Below are 17,362 nucleotides of genomic sequence, written 5' to 3' on the forward strand. Positions count from 1 at the left end.
ATTCAAGGTGAAGCCTACAGTTTGAAATAAAGGATGTTTCATCCAAGATCTAGAAGCGAGTTTCTTAATGATGTGTCTGTAGAATTTTTATATCGAACGTATCCGAGGTTAAGAAAGACCAACAGTATTATCGTCTTTTATTTTGTTTTATTTTATATCACCTACTGTTTCTTTTTATCGCGTTTCCACGAATATTTATTCCGTCATTTTCCTGTTAGAAATTTCTATTTATTTCTTCTATTTTCTTGGACTTCTCAAAGATAGATAGAAATATAGATAAACTAGCCTGATCGTAAGAGCATGCACGCGTGAATCTCTTATTAAGATTCAACTTAGTAAGAGTGAGAACCTCGAAGAATCTTTCTTGGTTCTTTTTCGCCATGACTCGGCAGAGTATATTCATTTTCCTCCACCTTCTCCTCATCCTCTTCCTCTACTGTTCAACTTTCTTCTTATGGCAAAGACAAGTAACTCGAGTCTAACGAAATAATATCCTTTCCTTCGTTAAAATCCTCTTTTTTCTCTTTATATTCGCTGTTTAACTTTAAAGGATTTTCATTTATATGTGCGCGCGTTTAAAATTATACAAGGACTTTCCAAGCCCTTTCCTTTTTTTCTTCTTACATTTTGTCTCTTTTCATAATAACGTCTCGCATTCAAATATTTATAATATTTATAAATATAAATTGGAGTTAAAGGAAATGGCGAAAAAGCAAACCAGACAGATGCTCCGTTCATTTTTTTGCAAGGAGACGAAACATTATTTGTTATTTATGCATTATTCTTCTATGAGGAAAGAGTGAAAGGAAAAAAAGAGAGAAAAAAAAGACAAAGAATTAAAAAATGTTATTGGTTAATAGATTAAAATTAATCGACAAGGTCGATTAATTGACCCGAAAAACGGGAATTTTTATTACATAATATTACAGGTCGACATTATCGTGTCGGGAAAGAACTCATCTTGTTTTGTTGTTTGTATTCTTATGCCAACGGCGATAAGAAAGTGCGTTTAAAATTGTTATGCCAAGCGCGATTTATTGAATCGAAGAGTCGGATAAATTCGAAGTCTAAGCGACTCTAATCGCGAGTGCAATGTTAAAAGTTGATCGTAATTTTCCTTGATATTCTTCGCTAGCTCGGTCCTTTTCATAAATACGGCAAGTTTCTTTCTACGAAAGTTAATATCCTTTATCCTCGAGGAATTTTGCCTTTGCGAAGAAGATTCTCGATTTTTCAATTTAATTCTTTCGATTTCGTTCGTCAATCTTTCGTTACTCTCTCGCCAATATATTATATCCTTCGTGATTTTCTCGAGACGTTCTCTCTCGCTATCCAATAGTTTCTCGTATCGCTGAAATTTTTTTCATATTCGTTATCGTTCTTTCGAACGTACGAAAAGCTTAAACAACATGAAAACTCACGTCTGCCATGGCGCGCGCATTCCGTTCGATTTCCTTGTACTCTATTCTTGGATTTGTCGCAATCGATACTTTATCCAAGTATTTTTGTAATTCTCTCGTTATCTGAATAATAAAATAATCGACAATATTACACGCAGAGATAAATTGCTACGTTCGTTGGGTACCAACCTTGACCTCGCTAATACTTTTCGATTCCATCAGAAGATACTCCAATGTATATCGTAGACATTCGTGTCGACACTTTTGGTAAGATATTCTCTTTCTTAAATTAACGGACTTTATGATAGCCATTAACTTTTCTTTATCAGCTTTCTTGATTTCTTCGTTCGTCGAAAGAAATTCTCGGCGTGATATCAAAACAACGTCTGTGAAATCGTCGAGACCTTGGCCAAGGATAGATACCTCGATTTGTCCCATCTTCATTACCAATTGTATCTCCCTATCCTCCACGTATTGATGAAGTTCTATTTCTTCTTTATCCAATTCAGCTTTTGATCGGTACAACTTATTTTGCGCGGCTAGTTTGCTTCTATAATAGAAGGCCAAAGTTTGTTCCGCTTCGGCCAATTCAACGACACAGCATCTGACCTTTGCGAATTTGAAATCGCTTCTTATCGACATCGATGACATCGGTACTTTCAACTACTTATACGAGACCTCATTGCACCGTCTTTCTTTTTATTTTATAAAAGAGAGAGAGAGAGAGAGAGAGAGAGAGAGAGAGAGAAACAGAAGAACAGAGAGAAAACTCGATTCGAATTTTGATTAACGATGTATGCCAAAATAAACGCAAAGTGATAAATCGTTATGATGATCGTTATAATACAAATGAATGAAAAATTGTCATTTGCAAACGTATCGACGTGATAATTTTCTTCGCTAATCTTACCTTCATCTCCATCTCGATCTTCAATCTTCTTAATTTACACATAGTCTTCCAATGGATATCATCTATCAAGGATGAAACGTTATTTGGAATCGAGTCGAGAGCTTGAAGACTTCGAAGATAATTCGTACACTCGATCGGCAATATGTCGGATTTTTCATTGGTTATCACACACCTTCCGAGTTCCGTTAGATACGTGATAGATGTACAAGCAAGATTACCGATCCTCGGTCTTCTCTTATAATGCCTGAACAAGTGTTCGATCTTCGGTTGCTTCAAATCACCGAACTCGCTAGGAAACTTCCCTTCGAGGGCTTTGTCACGTTTAACGAGACTCTCGTATCGATTTTTCAACTCGTCGACGATCCTTTCGAAGATCGAGCAATCCTCCACGAGTCTTTGAACCTTATCCGTGATACCGGCTACTTCTTCCGTTTTAAAACGTGCGATTTTAGCATCCTCGTTGCATATACGACGATACCTTCTTATCTCACGAAGCCTTAAAAGTTTCTCTTGAAGAATCGAAGAATCCATAGCTGTCCTATGTGCCTCGAAATTCTTCAATTTCTCGTCAAAGGACATAAATCTCTTGGTTATCTTATCTGCACGAATGGATCTATTAGAAGATCGAATATTGATATTACGAAAATGAATGAATCGAGAATGAATGAATGATCAACCGACCCTTTGTCTCCTTCATTTCCCTTTCCAAAATCGATCGGTACTTTTCCCGTTCCGATTGCAAACGTTCCATTTTAATTTTATACGATTCCTGAGATTTCATCTCCTCCGGTGTAAGCTTGAAGGGTCCTTTGTTTTCCAATAGGCAAGTTGGTTTAGGAATATCTTTCTTTATTTCATCCTCCCATCTGAAAGAGTTTTAGGAAGAAAAAGAGATATTTATTTGCAAATAAATCTCTTTTATAATTATAATCAAATTATTCGTTGTTAATACTTACCTAAGTTCTAAGACACCGTCCATCATCTTTTCTAAAGCTGACGCGTAGAAATCGTAATCCTTCGAATAGAGTTTTAAATTACACTCGTTGAAATTTCCTTTCTCCTCTTGGATAGATTCGTTTTGCGAAGTAACGTAAGGATAAATATCCGATACCCCGTTCTTCTCAATAATGGTAATGACATAATCGGGTATTTCGGAATGATGCCAAATCGGTATTATCGAGGGCTCGATCCTACACTTATTTTCAAACGTCGAATTTATCTCTAAAGCACAACGCTTTAATCTCTCTTCTTGTTCCCTCGCCGTTTCCATTTCTCGTCCTTTCAACGATCTCATTTCGTCGAAACGCACGTTGAAATGATTCTAAATCGTTTCAAGCAACGTTTATCGACGATGAAAAGGAAAAGAAAGAGAGAAGAAAGAAAGAAAAATGTTTGATTTATTAATTGGACTCTTGGATCATGTTTGTACTTAACAAGACATATCATCGATGTCAATTTTATACATCGATACGTGGCTAAAAATAAACGGGACTATTCACGCAAAATTCTTTCCAATACTTTCGAATATTTTTTGTAACATTTCAAATCCAACAAAGTGTGACCGCGTGAAAGAACAGACGAGAAACGTTTCAACGTGTATAAATATGACGAACGAACATATCGATGGTTTTTTTTTTTTTTTTAAATCAGTTCCCCTAAATATAGTATCCAAGAATTCATTTCACGTTAACATTACCACTTACCATCAATAAATACTCACGACTTCTAATAACGTTAATTTTATCGAGGCCATTCAGAGATGAATCTCGCGATCGTTTTAATTGATGAGTCAATTTAATTGTCTCATTTTTAATCCATTTATGAGTGCTCGTCCCTGATAAGAGGTATCTTTCGTCGCTGTTAGCCGATTCATAAAATCGATCTATCGTGTTAAGTTCGCTTCTCATATTTCTTTCGATAGTTACTTTATTTATTACGTTTTCATTATTTCCCGATGATTGATAATATTCCTCGAGTCTAAACGAGATAAAATGTAAAGATGATGGGTGTTCGTTAAAAGAAAAAAGAAAAAAAGGAGAAAAAAAAGGAAAAGATATGTACCTGGAAATGGTATCAAGTATTTCCATCGAGTACCCTTCCGACGTTCGAAAATCATCTATATCCACGTCGACTATACCAAAGGGATAATTTTTAACAATAATATCGCCAAATATGGATCTAAGTTGGCAGGATTTAACGCGTTCACGATCCCAAAATGTTTTTCTTAAATATTGACAAATTTTATAACGTGCCCCGATTTCTTCGTCGTAAAGTCTTTTCAATTTTTCGCGTTCCAATCTGGCCCTTTCAATTTTATACTTTCTATATTCCACGTCCAAATCGTAGGAGGATATCGGCAGACGTCCCGGTATCGTTTCTTTTTCGTTCGAATCAAGCAAAAGTTTTATTTTCCTCTTCAGTTCGTTTAATTCTAAAAGGATCGCACGTCGAGCTGACGTCCCTTCTATCGTTTCCTTTTCCCATCGAACTTTTTGAATATTCTCCAAATAAGTATTTCGTCCATCGTTGTAGAATAAATCGTCGGTTTTTAGAGGAACGTCGAAAAAATTCAAGAAGGCCGAGTTCCCTTCGATCGAGAACATTTCTATCGATTGGACGTGATGACGACTGAGAGAAGAAAAGAAAGATAGAAAAAAGAAAAGTGGAAATAATCAATACTACGAGAGCAAAATGACGTTAATAAAATACAAAATGTGTCTACCATAACTTGCTGGCTATCAGATCGCCATTTTTTCCGAGCGATACGATCGTCCCGTTGATCGTCGTAGCTGACCTAATACCACCTTCGTTCCGATGATGGACCATAAAAATGGCAAGGATCCTTCGAATATTCGTATTATCTCTTATCACGATCAAACCGTCGTATCCAAAGGTTATGATACGATCACGATCTACGTATACTTGAATATTTTTTAATCGATGCATCGTCGGCAACGCTTCCGCCAGAACGAGATCGTTAAAATCGCCCTGCAATGTGACATTTGTATATTCAAATTCGTTCCTTTTTATGCTTTTTAAAAATATTCCAAATATTTTTCCCTTCCGTTTTTTCTTCCCCTCGACAAATATCGGCCCCATACCTTTATCTCCATTCGATGCAATTGTCTCGATAAATACGGTACACCTATGATATCTACGTTTCTTCTTGGACCATATTGTAAGGATTTAAAGTGATTTAACAGATCTATTACACATTCTATTTTCTCCTCGATATATCCTTTGACATTGCATACGTACAATATCAATTTATTTCCTGTCATAACGTTTGTCCTTGTCGTAAGGAGAATCAAGATTTTGATAACGTCATCGTTTCGATCGTATATGAGGAAATCAGTTATCTGATCAAACGAATTGATATCTTATTATTGCAGAAATACGAACGAATATCTATTGGATATGGACGAATATTTACTCGGATATTTGGCGCGAATAAACCAACGCAACTCGAATCGCCATCGTTGATATTTTTCCCAATGACAAATATACGTCCAACCGTGGAACTTGCAATTCCTATAAATTTTCCCTCGCTAGAGAATTTCATTTTGTCCAATGAAATTTTATGCAGATGATAGCACCTTAAGATTTTCGGTTTATTCGTCGAAACATCGATGAACAAACAATTTCCTGTAATGCTGCCGGTGAAAATTACCGGCAAGTTCGGATGTGCCTTAGCGCAAACAACTGTTAGAAGAAAACACGATAGAAAAGAAGAAACACAAATGTATATATAGATATATGCGAGGACCGTTGGAATCGCGATGCGGCATTTCAAGAGAAAAGAGAAAAATAACAACAAAATGCAAAGGTAAAACTTGACTGACCTTCACCGTGCACCTTCAAAGTGATCCTATTCTCAATCTGTCCTGCGTAGGAATCGATAATATTCAAATAATCAAATCGATCGATAGCAGCCAAATGAGAGGACCGTGATGATATCCTTACAAGCTCTTTGTATTTGACACCGTCCGTATGAACAATTTCAAAGCGCGGAACATAATCGTGTGACATAGTAATCTCCATGATTTGTCCGGTCTCATCGTGAAGAAATAGACTGTCCCTTTGTTTATGCGCTTTAGCTCGAACTGGCTTTAGATCGCGTTCATTATTATTCGAAGACCATACCTTTTGCCAGAATTCTTTCGAGTCTCTGATAAATGATTTTCTGTAAAACTAAAGAAAAGAAACGTTCGATAACGACGACGTGCCAATCGAATAGATTGAGAGAAAAAAAAAAAAAGAAAAAAAACTTGTTATCGGCATTAATCGACTTACTGCGACTTCATTTGTTCCTGTATTAACGAGAAAGAGGCCGTCTTTAAAAGCAACAACGAAGGGATAACGATCGTAGGGATGCGTTGTAGATTTTGAATATTCTTCTATGAGAACATTTCGATTACCACCGTCTGCGCTTATCGAGGAAACATTGGAGAATTCGTCGCAGAGCAATAGATTACCATCGTTCGTCCAACAAACGGAGGTTAATTTGTTTTCGAGAGATTTCATTTCTATCGGATATAAGGTGACGATTTTCGAAGACGCACAGATTCGATAAACGCTGAGTTTACCGGTGGTTCGTGCAAATTGCGCTATCGCGTGTGGATAAAATGGTGAACATCTGGAAACAGAAGACAATGAGAGATAGGCGTACAATAATTATTTGTACGTCAAATAGTTTAATAATTACGCGATCGTTTGAACGAAATCCTCTAGTTTGGTACTTTTAACGAAAACTTTATCACCAGTTTGCCATAGCCAAACGACCAGTTGAAAATTTGGAAAACTTGTCAATCCTATAAAATAATCCGTACCGGCAAAGGTACATGATAAATAACCATTCGTTTCTTCCATACTCGTACAAGAGGATATTTTATGAATCCTCGGATAAGTGAATATTCTAATAGTGGGATTAGATTGTTTATCCGCCACGGAGAACATCGGTACCGTCTGTAAAAGTATATACTTCTTTTCGAGTATTTGTCGCTCGGCTTGAATACGATCGAGTCGGATGCAACCCGTTTTACGCGAATGAGAAAATGGGATGACTGTGACAAAGGGGCGAATTTAAATCCATAGGAAATTTGTTACCGTGTGTCCTGATAAATTCGATACGCCACTGCCTCTGTTTTGATCGTCGAACAATTCGATTCTTTTCTCCTTTGTGTTTACGTCGATGAAACGAACGTGCAAACCGGAAGCTGTTGCGAGGATATCCTTTCCAACGAACACGAAGTCACGAATCTTTCCGAATTTTATCCATCTAATCGTGGACATGAGAATTATTGATTATTTCAAGTTGTAAGAAAAAGAAGAAAAAAGAAGAAACAATTAATATCGCGTTGATATACTTCGTTTGTATCGTCGTATAATCCATTTTTCCAAATTTAGAATGTAGAAAAATAAGGTAGTTTTTGCGTCAAAAGCGTCCTCATATTCTAACTCCTCGTACTTTGGTTGCTTAGAAACGCCCCGGGGCGATCATCGATTAACGGGAAGAGACAAAATCAAGATTTTTACATTGCGGGTGCCTTTTATGCATTTTCAAGGCATATTTTCATTTCCCCCTGATTTCCCATTGAAAACACGAATTGCTATTGATTTCGTTGGTTGTATTCACGAAAATGTATTCGTTCGTATGCAATATTATTCTCTCGTTTTACGACCGAAATGCATACGTGAAACTTTTCGTTGATTTGATGGAAATGTATTATGATGTATTGTTTATTATAAGAATAAAGCATTATTGTGAAGTATTTTCAATCAGCATGGAAAGTCATACCTTTCCATTTTTGAATCGTGTTAATTAATAATCGTTAATCAGCCTGAAATGTTGACAGCAGTTTGACGTGAAATTAATATTTCGTTCTTATTAAAAAGATGAAAACGTTAAAGAAGAAAATGTAGAGAAAATAAATGTGCCCCTTAAATCGTTAATAGACAAAAATACGTCCGCCGAACGGACAAATGAAGCGTTCATTGTTATTATTGTAAACAATAACGCTGTGAAATATATGCGAGTAATAGAGGTAAGTGTGTCGTTGGATCGATGAATCGTGGGAGGTTCGTAAGATAGTAGGACCGTTATCGAGAGTATCGTTCAGTACATAATAATGGGCCAACACCTTTCGACTCGACAATTTTCTTCGTACGATTTCGAATGGAATTTTCTCATTGACACCGAACGTTCGACTGCACCTTTTGACAACAACTGACTCCTTTTCGCTCACGTGATTGACGAAAAAAGAAATTCCAAAACGAACGAAAGAAAAAAGGTCACGTGGACGACAACGTTTCTGGAACGAAAGCAGAAAGAAGTGTCAAATGAAAGCGTCAGTATGAAAGACACAGAAGGAAGAGTTCGAAGTTAAGTTCGATGGCGAGAAGGCTGGTAACCTAATAAAACGGTACGTTTCTACCCCTTCCTAATGTCCCTGACTTATATAGCCGAACCGAACGTGATGATTTTTAATTCACTACCATTTATCGAGCTGTGCACAATGACTCTTAGTATTTTGTGATTGTCTAAGTATTTTCTGAGTTTTCTAACTCGGTTCTGCTTCTTTACTCAGTGTTACTTGACTCGCTTGAGTTCATTTTCTTGGGATATTCGAGCGAACGAAGAAGACAGGTGCGCAACGGTGAGATTATTATTCTTGTTATTATTATCATGTATATATATATATATATATATATATATCTAATAATTTTCTCCGATAAATTTGCACGCTTGTAAAATCAACAATTTGGACATATAAAAATGCGTTGAGAATGATTCTTCTCTTTGCATAAATAAGTATTATTTATTTATCCCAAAACGTATCTGATATAAAATGTCACGCCCAGTTGAAAATATTATTTTTAGATGAGGATGCATGTAATTGATAGATAATTCGTTGTTGCAAATATAATTACCGTCGTCCATCCTCCTTGCGAGCACAACATATATGATTTTTTAAGTTTTTATTTGTTACGTCAAAAATACATTATTACTTTTAATTTTACTACTGGTAGTAAAATGTATTAACTTTTCACAGAGAGATATTATGCAAGAATATTACCTTGATATCAATATGAATGAATAAATTTAATTTAAAACATTAATATAATAATCAAGGAGATATTATGGGGAAAGAATTAAAAGATCATCCTTTCATTTTATCTTTGTTAGATTAATAATACGTATGAATGTCATTCTATTCAATTATTTTCCAAAAGAAGATCAACGTCCGCTACTTATTTCCTATGCACGACGGTCAACAACGGATACTTTGTATTCAGGAGGAGAAAATCAACGTCAGTTAGGAATCTCCTCGCGTGACACTTTAATGTGCTTCCCCGCTTCCTATTAATTTATAATACCTAATACTTATAATATCGCGATAATTTAAATAGAAATGTCTCAATTCGCTTTCGGCAGGTCTACCGGTATCGGTACGAACGAAATATCAAAATGACATCGTTAAATGAACGAAAGTGGATAATATCGAATACAATTGGGATGTTATTGTTATTAATTGGTTCGGCCGTTTCTGGATTGGATCATACCGAAGCATTGCCATCTAATCATAGAAATGTATCCGCTACGTTGAACCTAATGCCAGAGGCTAGGAACGCCGAAGATCAGGATTCTAAAAATCAAACAATTCGTGTCGCGGACATCGACTTGACAACGGAACGATATTCGATTCAATATTCTCCGAATGTCAGGAAGGATTCGAAGAAAGTAAGAATACCTTTAATACCTACGTCAGGCGGTAATAATTATTATGACGGTCTGAGAAATGTCAAAATGTTCACGAAGAAGGACACTTATCTCGAAGCATTAGAACATTCGCATACAAGTAAAGATCCAAAGGAAGGTGTGGTACATGCGGATGTTAAGCCGAAACTCAAGAGACGAGAATACATTCAAGGGCCAGTTTATAAGCCTGAAACGGAATACGGTGCTCCGAAAGAACCTAACACGATATATGGTACGCCAAATGATTTGGAAAGTTCTTCGAAGAGAACGAAGAATTTTTATAGTTCATCAAGCTCTAATAGCTTCTTAGCCAGACCTGCGGACGGTTACTTGCTGCCTGATCAATCCTCGATAAACTTTAACGATTATTCCGCTTATCCTGAAAATTCTTACGGGCCGCCTCAAACCAATTATGGTCCGCCTCAAAGCAATTATGGTCCGCCTAGTCAGACATACGGAGTACCTGTTCGTCCACAACAATTTGACGAATTGCCTTTCGGAAATTCGTACATGTCGCATCAGCAAGGTGAGGCGAGAGGTACCGTATTACCGAGATAAAGTCTACTTTTTACCTTTCTCTTCTTGTCATTATCACTTCAATATCGATGACGGATACAAATAAGCTATAAAAAGAGAAGAAGAGGAGGAAGAAGAAGAAGAAGAAAATAAACAAATCTCTTGTTTGCAGGTTACGATAGTTCAGCTGGTATACCTTACGAACACACCGGTTCGTCTCTCATCGAGTTTCCTAGGATAGATCTTTCCTGGCCGTTCGCATTAAAATTAAATGCCTTCACCCTCGCAAAGATCTTGCTTAAATTGGTACTCTTCAAGATGATCGTCAAATTCATCGCCGTTATTTGCTTGTTGCTCTTCATACCCAAATTAGAGATTATCAAGAAGGCCAATAAGGACGAGGCCGAGGAAGAAGGTCGTGTTCTCTTTTCTTGTAAGTTCACGTTCCTTCTCCGATGTAACTTCCCGAGTATAAGTTTCTCCTTTTATCCAGCAAGGCGTGTTACGAACGCACGCACGACGGTCATACTTGCCTCTGATTATGCAATCCATGAACGGCGGAGCGTTTATCCGTAAATTCAACCGGTTAGGATATTCGATCTTGCGGTTTAATACCTACTCGGATCTACGGATTTATATTTTCGTGCTAAATCGTAGCTCGTGTTAACCTTGATTAATTGCAAATGCATTCCTCGAAATATATACATTTCTTTTCCTCTTACTGATCAGAAGATGTTCCAACACATTTTATTATTTATTGTCTTTATCTTTTCTTTATCTTTTCTTTCTCTTTTCTTATCCTTTAAGCTAGCACAGCCTGGGAACGATTGAACCTTTTAACCGAAGTGGTAATCAACTCCGTTGATAATTATATGGCGCAAAATGAAGATGGAAGGTACGAGGAGAGATCGAAAAATGACGAGGATTGCAGTACGATAATGTGTCGTCTTCGACGTACGTTCCTTTATAAGGAATCTTGGAGGGATTACGTGGAATTGTTTAAAAGTTATCTATTGGAGGAGAAGGAAATTGTTGAAGGGAAACGACGGTCGATACGGTGATTGTGTTATATTACGACGATCGTTAGTTAAAAGGCAAATCGATCGTCAAATCTCAGTGGTACCTAATTTATTTTCACTTTTCGATTATCATTATTTGCTTATGTATTTATTTATTTACAATAGTTTAATTAGGTTATCTTAATAAACTCATCGTCCATGTGCGCGCTTATGTGTCCTACTATAAATAATAATTAATCCGACGAGCTCTAATCTCGCTTAGCGTAATAACAAATTATAAGATTATTCGGAAATAAAGGCAACATCTTTCTCTCTCCCTCCCTATCCTCTTCTTCTATTTCCAATGCGATTTATCGGACAATACGAGATATCATTCGAGCACGGAGAAATGATTCCACATATCATTTTACGTGCATAATACGCTCTCTACGCAGTTAGCTCATGCCCGATGCGATCACCTCAAGCTTTATTCAGGTGGGGATAGCTCCAGGGAATGGGTTATAAACGTCGTAGCGGAGTATAGCGCCGTGTCAGTCTCATTTCGATAACCATCTGAAAGCGAGCCGCAACCGAATCGGATAATAAAAGATCTTCTAGTAAGAAGTCGATATCATTGAGAGAACACGATGCAACTAGCTTTTGCATTGGGTGAGTCGTGATAACAAGGGTGATACTTGACAAAGCTTGCATCTATACGCTTATAACACACATTTGATAAATAAATTTGATAACGTTTGATAAACAATAAGTAGGACTTTTTAGGAAAATGTTTTTACTCAGAGGAAATTATATTGATAACGATGGATCTCAATAGAAAAGTATAATTCGATGAATATTCTTTTATTTGATAGTTCGATCAAATTTCCTTCCTTTTTCTCTCTATTTTCTTCGAAAGTTCAAAGTTTTTCCTTAATCGTTAAATTTGTCCAATTTGCCAATAAATATTCTTAACATTAACTTTCGTAAGACGATTAATTTCTATCTCGTTTGCCATTTGGCATTCTCGTCGCGTTGAGAGTTATGCCCCAAAGGCATAGATAGAAGGCAAGTGGAATTGGAACGTACCGTGAAAGTCCTTGAGCGAAGTGACTATACTAATCAGGCCGTACAAAGGCAGCCGCGATGATCTCGATCCAAAATGATCCTTGATTCCAATGAAGTAGTCCAATCATCCAATAAAAGTACGAATTAAGGTCTCATCTCTCTTCAGAGAGCTCTTCGCTTTCGACGGCGTATCATCTTCAATGCTTTCTCTCTCTCTCTCTCTCTCTCTCCCTCTCTCTCTCTCTCTCTCTCTAATGCCGCGGAGTTTGGCGAAATATTTTGGAAAAATATTCGTGTAATTTTGTTGAAAATGTACGCGATCCTTATTATCCTTTTATTATTTAATCAGCGCTGGCATTCGCCATCATATTCGCGTTCGGCGAACGAACGAGTATGGCCTTTCCGACCGATACGAAGACAGGCGGTCAAAAAGAAATAAAGGAGCCAAAGGACATAAAGGAATCTGCCGCAGCATCCAAGGACGTGAAGGATGCTATTAAGGCTGCCAAGGAAGCGAAAAAGAACAAGAAAGATTGCGCGAGAGAATGCGGTACCGTTTACGATCCTATTTGCGCTCATGATCCTTCCGATGCCAATATTAAGCCAAGGACTTTTGGTACCCAATGTGCCATGGAAGTTCACAATTGTGAAATGGGATCGAGTGAGTATATCACCAATTTAATCCATCATTTTATTTCATCATCATCATCATCATCTTCTTTTACCACGCTTTAATCGATTTCATTTCTTACGAGAGAATATAATGTCTGATCATCGATCGACAGGATTGGCCATGAAGAGCAAAGGCGAGTGTCCTGGGTCTGGCGGAGTGAGATTGTCATAAAATGAAGATGATTGAAAATTTCCTGTATTTCGATATGTGCCAGCGCTATATTATAAATTTATTATTAGTTTTTAACTCCCCTTTCGAGCTTATGCTTCCTTAGAAACTTTCTATCGTCATCCATGCCCGTCCTTATTGTTGACGTTATTGTTATTTAACAATTTATATTACATATTATGTATATCTCTCTGTGAAATGAATAATATATAATTATAATGTCGATGGTGACGCAATGGTGACCATTTAGAAATGAATATTTTATTAGATACGTTTGAACGTAGCTAGCGTTAGTTGTTAGCTATAAGCGAGTATCATCAAACGAGTCATTTTAGAATGACGATTATTTTTACGAGCACGGACGATCATGCCCGTGCTCATTCAACCCTATTGTCTGTCAATCTTCGGCGTAATGAGTGTTTACCTCTCTTATTAATAAACACCCTAATGAGGATGTGACCGACACGATGATGGATGATGAACAAGCACGATCTTTAAAAGTAGATTATATTTGTCCTCGCGACGATGCCGCGCGAATCGTCTCTCGTAAGAATGCTCGTCACATTTTTAAGGATCCTTCATCCGTTTACATTATTATCATACTGTGAGACAAGCGTCTGTCCGCAGAATTGGAATTCCGCTTGTACGGATCTTTCTCGGTCGTCAAAGAGCTCGGATATTCTTCTCGAAGACATTGAAAGTCGTTTGTCCAGCCTCGAGAGAAGGCTCAGGGCTGTCGAGCAACCAGGTGAGTTATATGGAATTGACAATGCAAATCTTTCGAACGGATTGTTTAGCCTTAGAGCTGAATTGAATTGAATTTTTTTTCTTTTTCCTTATCTCCCTTTTGTACCGCAATATACATCGTGTTTGGATATTTAGTTTGGCAAATCGGCACGTCGTACGAGGATTGGGAAATTTGTGCCGAAGGACCGTGTAAGTGCGTGCCCGAAACAAAATCCCTTTCCTGTTGGAGATATGGTTTGCTCGATGTTCCACCATCCCAAATGGTTCCTAATGATATATTAAAATTGTAAGAAAGTCCTAATAAGGACATCCTTATTGGATAATGTCTTAATCGAGATGTCAAGTGTAATGTAACGTCCCTATAACGTTTTAGAGACTTGGGAAGTAATCAAATGACGGCGTTACACAGAGATACCTTTCTGGATATGACGCAACTAAACCAATTGTGAGTATGTCCTCTTCGTGTAAATCGGACTTTTCTTTCGTGTAAACTGGATTAAACGAGTTTTAAGCTTTACAGAGACTTGAGCGGTAATTACATCGAGCACCTGCCGTTGAATCTATTTTTTTCCTTGCACAGCGCCGTACATCTTAGGATTAGCAAGAACTTTTTGAGAGAGTTGCACCAAAATCAATTTGTTAAGGTGCGGAATCTGCGTATTCTGTGAGTTCGTTACGTTTACCGACGATATTTCCAAATGCATTTTCCAAAATTATCAGAATCATAACGAGAGAAGAAAAATTTACGTCCATTCAAACGTTTATATTTTTCTTTTACCAGCGACGCATCCTCGAACAGACTGCAAACATTACCAGAGAGTTTGTTCATAGCTAATAACGTCCTAATATTGCTTGACTTTTCCAACAATCTTATATCCCATTTACCGAGTGGCACATTTCACGGTTTGAAAACCTTGGAGGAGCTTCTTCTTTCGCACAATCGTCTTTCTACCCTTCAAAGTGGCATCTTTCGTGACCTAGTTAATACAAAGTGCCTGAAACTCGACGACAATCGATTGTCTAAATTACCAGCTGACATATTTCATCAACAGATCTCTTTGGAGGAATTGAATTTGAGGGGGAATCTATTAACCGAAATACCAGACAATCTCTTTTCCTCGTTGGAACGATTGTTAACGCTCGAGCTATCCAGCAACAGATTGACTCATGTAAATATTACAAAGTTTTTTATCATTTCTTTCTTATACCTTCTCCTAAGGTGCTGATACTTACTAGCAACTGACTAACTTATGACATTACTATGCTTGGTTCCGTTCAAACTGTCAGCTCAACAGGCACACGCACACACACACGCGCACACACACACACACACACACACACACACACACACACACACACATATACTCCCTAAGTTCGGTTCTTAATATCTAAATACTTCTTTCTTTTCCCGGGACAGTTCTCCTTAGTCATTCTTAGCGCACGAACTCTCGCAAAATGTAATACTTTGAAACTCGTTTGAAGTAGGATCGATCGCTGTTCGAAAGAGAAAAAGAAAGTAAGAGCTTACATTACACGTTGTTTCGGTATCTGAAAGCTATTACGACAGGTCAGTTCAAATTGTCAGGTCATTGTTCTCGGACTTGTCTACAAACGCCACGAGTTGCTAGTCTATCCGTACATTTAGAACACCTTTCTCTATGATTAAAGAACATTCTTAACGTTAATAGATTCGTCCGTTGGCATTCGATGGATTAGCGGCACTGAAAGAACTGCTATTGGGACAAAATTATATAAAAACATTGACACCAGGATTATTCGATAGTGTTAACTCCTTGGAAAGGCTAGTACTATATGCCAACAGTATAGAGGTCCTATCAAAAAGCACGTTTCGTGGGTTAAACAATTTAACTTCGCTTTATCTACATTCCAATCGTTTGAGACTCTTGCATCCAGATTTGTTCAAGGACACTCCAAACCTACGAAAACTGTCAGTAACGTTATTTGACTTTTCATCGTAATGTTTAAAAGAAAATTGGGAAAATACAGATTGATTATAAATTGAAGACCGATTGAATCGGAGTAAGCTGCTCCATGGAGAAACGCCAGAAAAGAGAATCATTGAACTTTCGATTTAAACGAAAGTCAGGTGTTTCCAATCTAAAAATCATTTCATTATTTTTTCTTATATATTTGTCTTTTATTTCTCTTAACAAACGATATACTCGATTGGCCCTTAATTTATAATCGCAATCGACATATATCAACATAAGTCAACATTTTCAGATTACTCGAGGCCAATTATCTATCCTATTTACCAGCAAAGATCTTAGATGGTTTATTGACAATACGACAGCTTCGATTGGAACGAAATCCTTGGCATTGCGATTGTTCGGCCGCTTATCTGGCAACCTGGTTACAAAGGAGATACTTAACGATCACAAATAGTTCCACCATGGGCGAGATTAATATCGATGATAATTCGAAATCTTGGGAATTTGGAGCTGGAGTTATATGTAGAGGTCCTGGTGCTATGGGAGGAAAATTGTTATTACAATTAACGTTTCATGAACTTTGCGAGGGTCAATGGGCCTCCATGAAGGGTCTGGTTCCAAGAGTGCCTAAAGATTTATTAGGAATTTCTTTATCGAACGCACTTGGCAAAGTTGCAGAAGTATAACGATTCCAATAGTTCCAAATCAAAATTGTTACTCGACATCTTTTCTTCCCCCGCCACCCCCGAAATATATCAATAATAGTTTCTAAATAAATTAAGAATTGTATGGAAATTTCAAGAGTCGTCTATCAGAACATTACTTTTCTTTTTTATCATTTTGTTTATTAAATGCAAAAAATGTCAAAGATCGTATTCTTAAAAATTTTACATTACAGAAACCTATCTTATCCATTAAGGAAACAATAGTTACAGTTAGTCACATCAGATGGCACGAGGGGTGCACTATCATCTCGGCGGGTAACTTAAAATATTATGATATATATAGATGTATTAATCAGATAGGACAAATAAAGGAAAAGTTCATTAGATAATTATATTCAATTACTCAGGCACTTTTTCTTTTATTATCATATATCATTTTCGAGATATTCCAAAGAATTTTTACTTAGATATTGTTTTAAAATAGGTAACATTAAGTTTATAGAATCGAT

The 17,362-nt window shown here is 37.0% G+C and overlaps 4 protein-coding genes across 9 annotated transcripts; 3 read left to right on the forward strand and 1 right to left on the reverse strand.

Moving 5' to 3' along the window:
• Window positions 1-853: 853 nt before the first annotated feature.
• On the reverse strand, window positions 854-7,783 carry LOC124428660 (cilia- and flagella-associated protein 43-like). The gene is made up of 14 exons (XM_046972967.1): window positions 7,016-7,783; window positions 6,604-6,946; window positions 6,153-6,501; window positions 5,744-6,012; window positions 5,412-5,669; window positions 5,033-5,298; window positions 4,372-4,938; window positions 4,014-4,287; window positions 3,267-3,631; window positions 2,992-3,176; window positions 2,311-2,909; window positions 1,590-2,009; window positions 1,422-1,523; window positions 854-1,351 (listed from the first exon to the last, which is right to left on the reverse strand). Exons 1-14 carry the CDS (start codon window positions 7,264-7,266, stop codon window positions 1,019-1,021), a joined length of 4,581 nt encoding a protein of 1,526 aa, XP_046828923.1. The 5' UTR covers window positions 7,267-7,783; the 3' UTR covers window positions 854-1,018.
• Window positions 7,784-7,820: 37 nt separating this feature from the next.
• Window positions 7,821-11,897, forward strand: LOC124428664. Of its 4 annotated transcripts, XM_046972985.1 has the most exons (5): window positions 7,821-8,732; window positions 8,898-8,966; window positions 9,746-10,607; window positions 10,758-11,018; window positions 11,393-11,897. In XM_046972985.1, exons 3-5 carry the CDS (start codon window positions 9,779-9,781, stop codon window positions 11,644-11,646), a joined length of 1,344 nt encoding a protein of 447 aa, XP_046828941.1. In that variant the 5' UTR covers window positions 7,821-8,732; window positions 8,898-8,966; window positions 9,746-9,778; the 3' UTR covers window positions 11,647-11,897. The 4 variants fall into 4 exon arrangements, with proteins under 4 accessions (XP_046828941.1, XP_046828940.1, XP_046828942.1 ...); XM_046972984.1 differs by lacking the exon at window positions 7,821-8,732 and having other exon boundaries at window positions 8,778-8,966; XM_046972986.1 differs by lacking the exon at window positions 7,821-8,732 and having other exon boundaries at window positions 8,778-8,956.
• Window positions 11,898-12,094: 197 nt separating this feature from the next.
• On the forward strand, window positions 12,095-13,712 carry LOC124428668. Its single transcript, XM_046973006.1, has 3 exons — window positions 12,095-12,252; window positions 12,998-13,309; window positions 13,434-13,712. The coding sequence occupies exons 1-3, from the start codon at window positions 12,231-12,233 to the stop codon at window positions 13,490-13,492; spliced, it is 393 nt and encodes a 130-aa protein (XP_046828962.1). The 5' UTR covers window positions 12,095-12,230; the 3' UTR covers window positions 13,493-13,712.
• Window positions 13,713-13,848: 136 nt separating this feature from the next.
• Window positions 13,849-17,252, forward strand: LOC124428663 (carboxypeptidase N subunit 2-like). Of its 3 annotated transcripts, none has more exons than XM_046972980.1 (7): window positions 13,849-14,237; window positions 14,372-14,522; window positions 14,610-14,681; window positions 14,757-14,900; window positions 15,018-15,405; window positions 15,925-16,184; window positions 16,481-17,252. In XM_046972980.1, exons 1-7 carry the CDS (start codon window positions 14,015-14,017, stop codon window positions 16,872-16,874), a joined length of 1,632 nt encoding a protein of 543 aa, XP_046828936.1. In that variant the 5' UTR covers window positions 13,849-14,014; the 3' UTR covers window positions 16,875-17,252. The 3 variants fall into 3 exon arrangements, with proteins under 3 accessions (XP_046828936.1, XP_046828938.1, XP_046828939.1); XM_046972982.1 differs by having other exon boundaries at window positions 15,925-16,037; XM_046972983.1 differs by having other exon boundaries at window positions 14,757-14,880; window positions 15,289-15,405.
• The last annotated feature ends 110 nt before the right edge of the window (window positions 17,253-17,362 follow it).

This window comes from Vespa crabro, chromosome 13 (genome assembly GCF_910589235.1).
Source record: "Vespa crabro chromosome 13, iyVesCrab1.2, whole genome shotgun sequence".
Lineage (NCBI taxonomy): Eukaryota > Metazoa > Arthropoda > Insecta > Hymenoptera > Vespidae > Vespa > Vespa crabro.

What these genes read in the sequence shown, in the direction of transcription:
- LOC124428660 (XM_046972967.1), bottom strand. Translation starts at nt 7,266, where the DNA reads ATGTTCTCCGTGGCGGATAAACAATCTAATCCCACTATTAGAATATTC. An exon ending in CTGATAGCCAGCAAGTTATG is followed by an intron (nt 4,939 to 5,032) that starts GTAGACACATTT and finishes TTCTTCTCTCAG; the next exon opens with TCGTCATCACGTCCAATCGA. An exon ending in GGAAATGAAGGAGACAAAGG is followed by an intron (nt 2,910 to 2,991) that starts GTCGGTTGATCA and finishes CCATTCGTGCAG; the next exon opens with ATAAGATAACCAAGAGATTT.
- LOC124428664 (XM_046972985.1), top strand. Translation starts at nt 9,779, where the DNA reads ATGACATCGTTAAATGAACGAAAGTGGATAATATCGAATACAATTGGG. An exon ending in TCAGCAAGGTGAGGCGAGAG is followed by an intron (nt 10,608 to 10,757) that starts GTACCGTATTAC and finishes TCTTGTTTGCAG; the next exon opens with GTTACGATAGTTCAGCTGGT. An exon ending in AGGTCGTGTTCTCTTTTCTT is followed by an intron (nt 11,019 to 11,392) that starts GTAAGTTCACGT and finishes TTATCCTTTAAG; the next exon opens with CTAGCACAGCCTGGGAACGA.
- LOC124428668 (XM_046973006.1), top strand. Translation starts at nt 12,231, where the DNA reads ATGCAACTAGCTTTTGCATTGG. An exon ending in GCAACTAGCTTTTGCATTGG is followed by an intron (nt 12,253 to 12,997) that starts GTGAGTCGTGAT and finishes TTATTTAATCAG; the next exon opens with CGCTGGCATTCGCCATCATA. An exon ending in CAATTGTGAAATGGGATCGA is followed by an intron (nt 13,310 to 13,433) that starts GTGAGTATATCA and finishes ATCGATCGACAG; the next exon opens with GATTGGCCATGAAGAGCAAA.
- LOC124428663 (XM_046972980.1), top strand. Translation starts at nt 14,015, where the DNA reads ATGCCGCGCGAATCGTCTCTCGTAAGAATGCTCGTCACATTTTTAAGG. An exon ending in CCTAATGATATATTAAAATT is followed by an intron (nt 14,523 to 14,609) that starts GTAAGAAAGTCC and finishes ATAACGTTTTAG; the next exon opens with AGACTTGGGAAGTAATCAAA. An exon ending in ATGACGCAACTAAACCAATT is followed by an intron (nt 14,682 to 14,756) that starts GTGAGTATGTCC and finishes TAAGCTTTACAG; the next exon opens with AGACTTGAGCGGTAATTACA.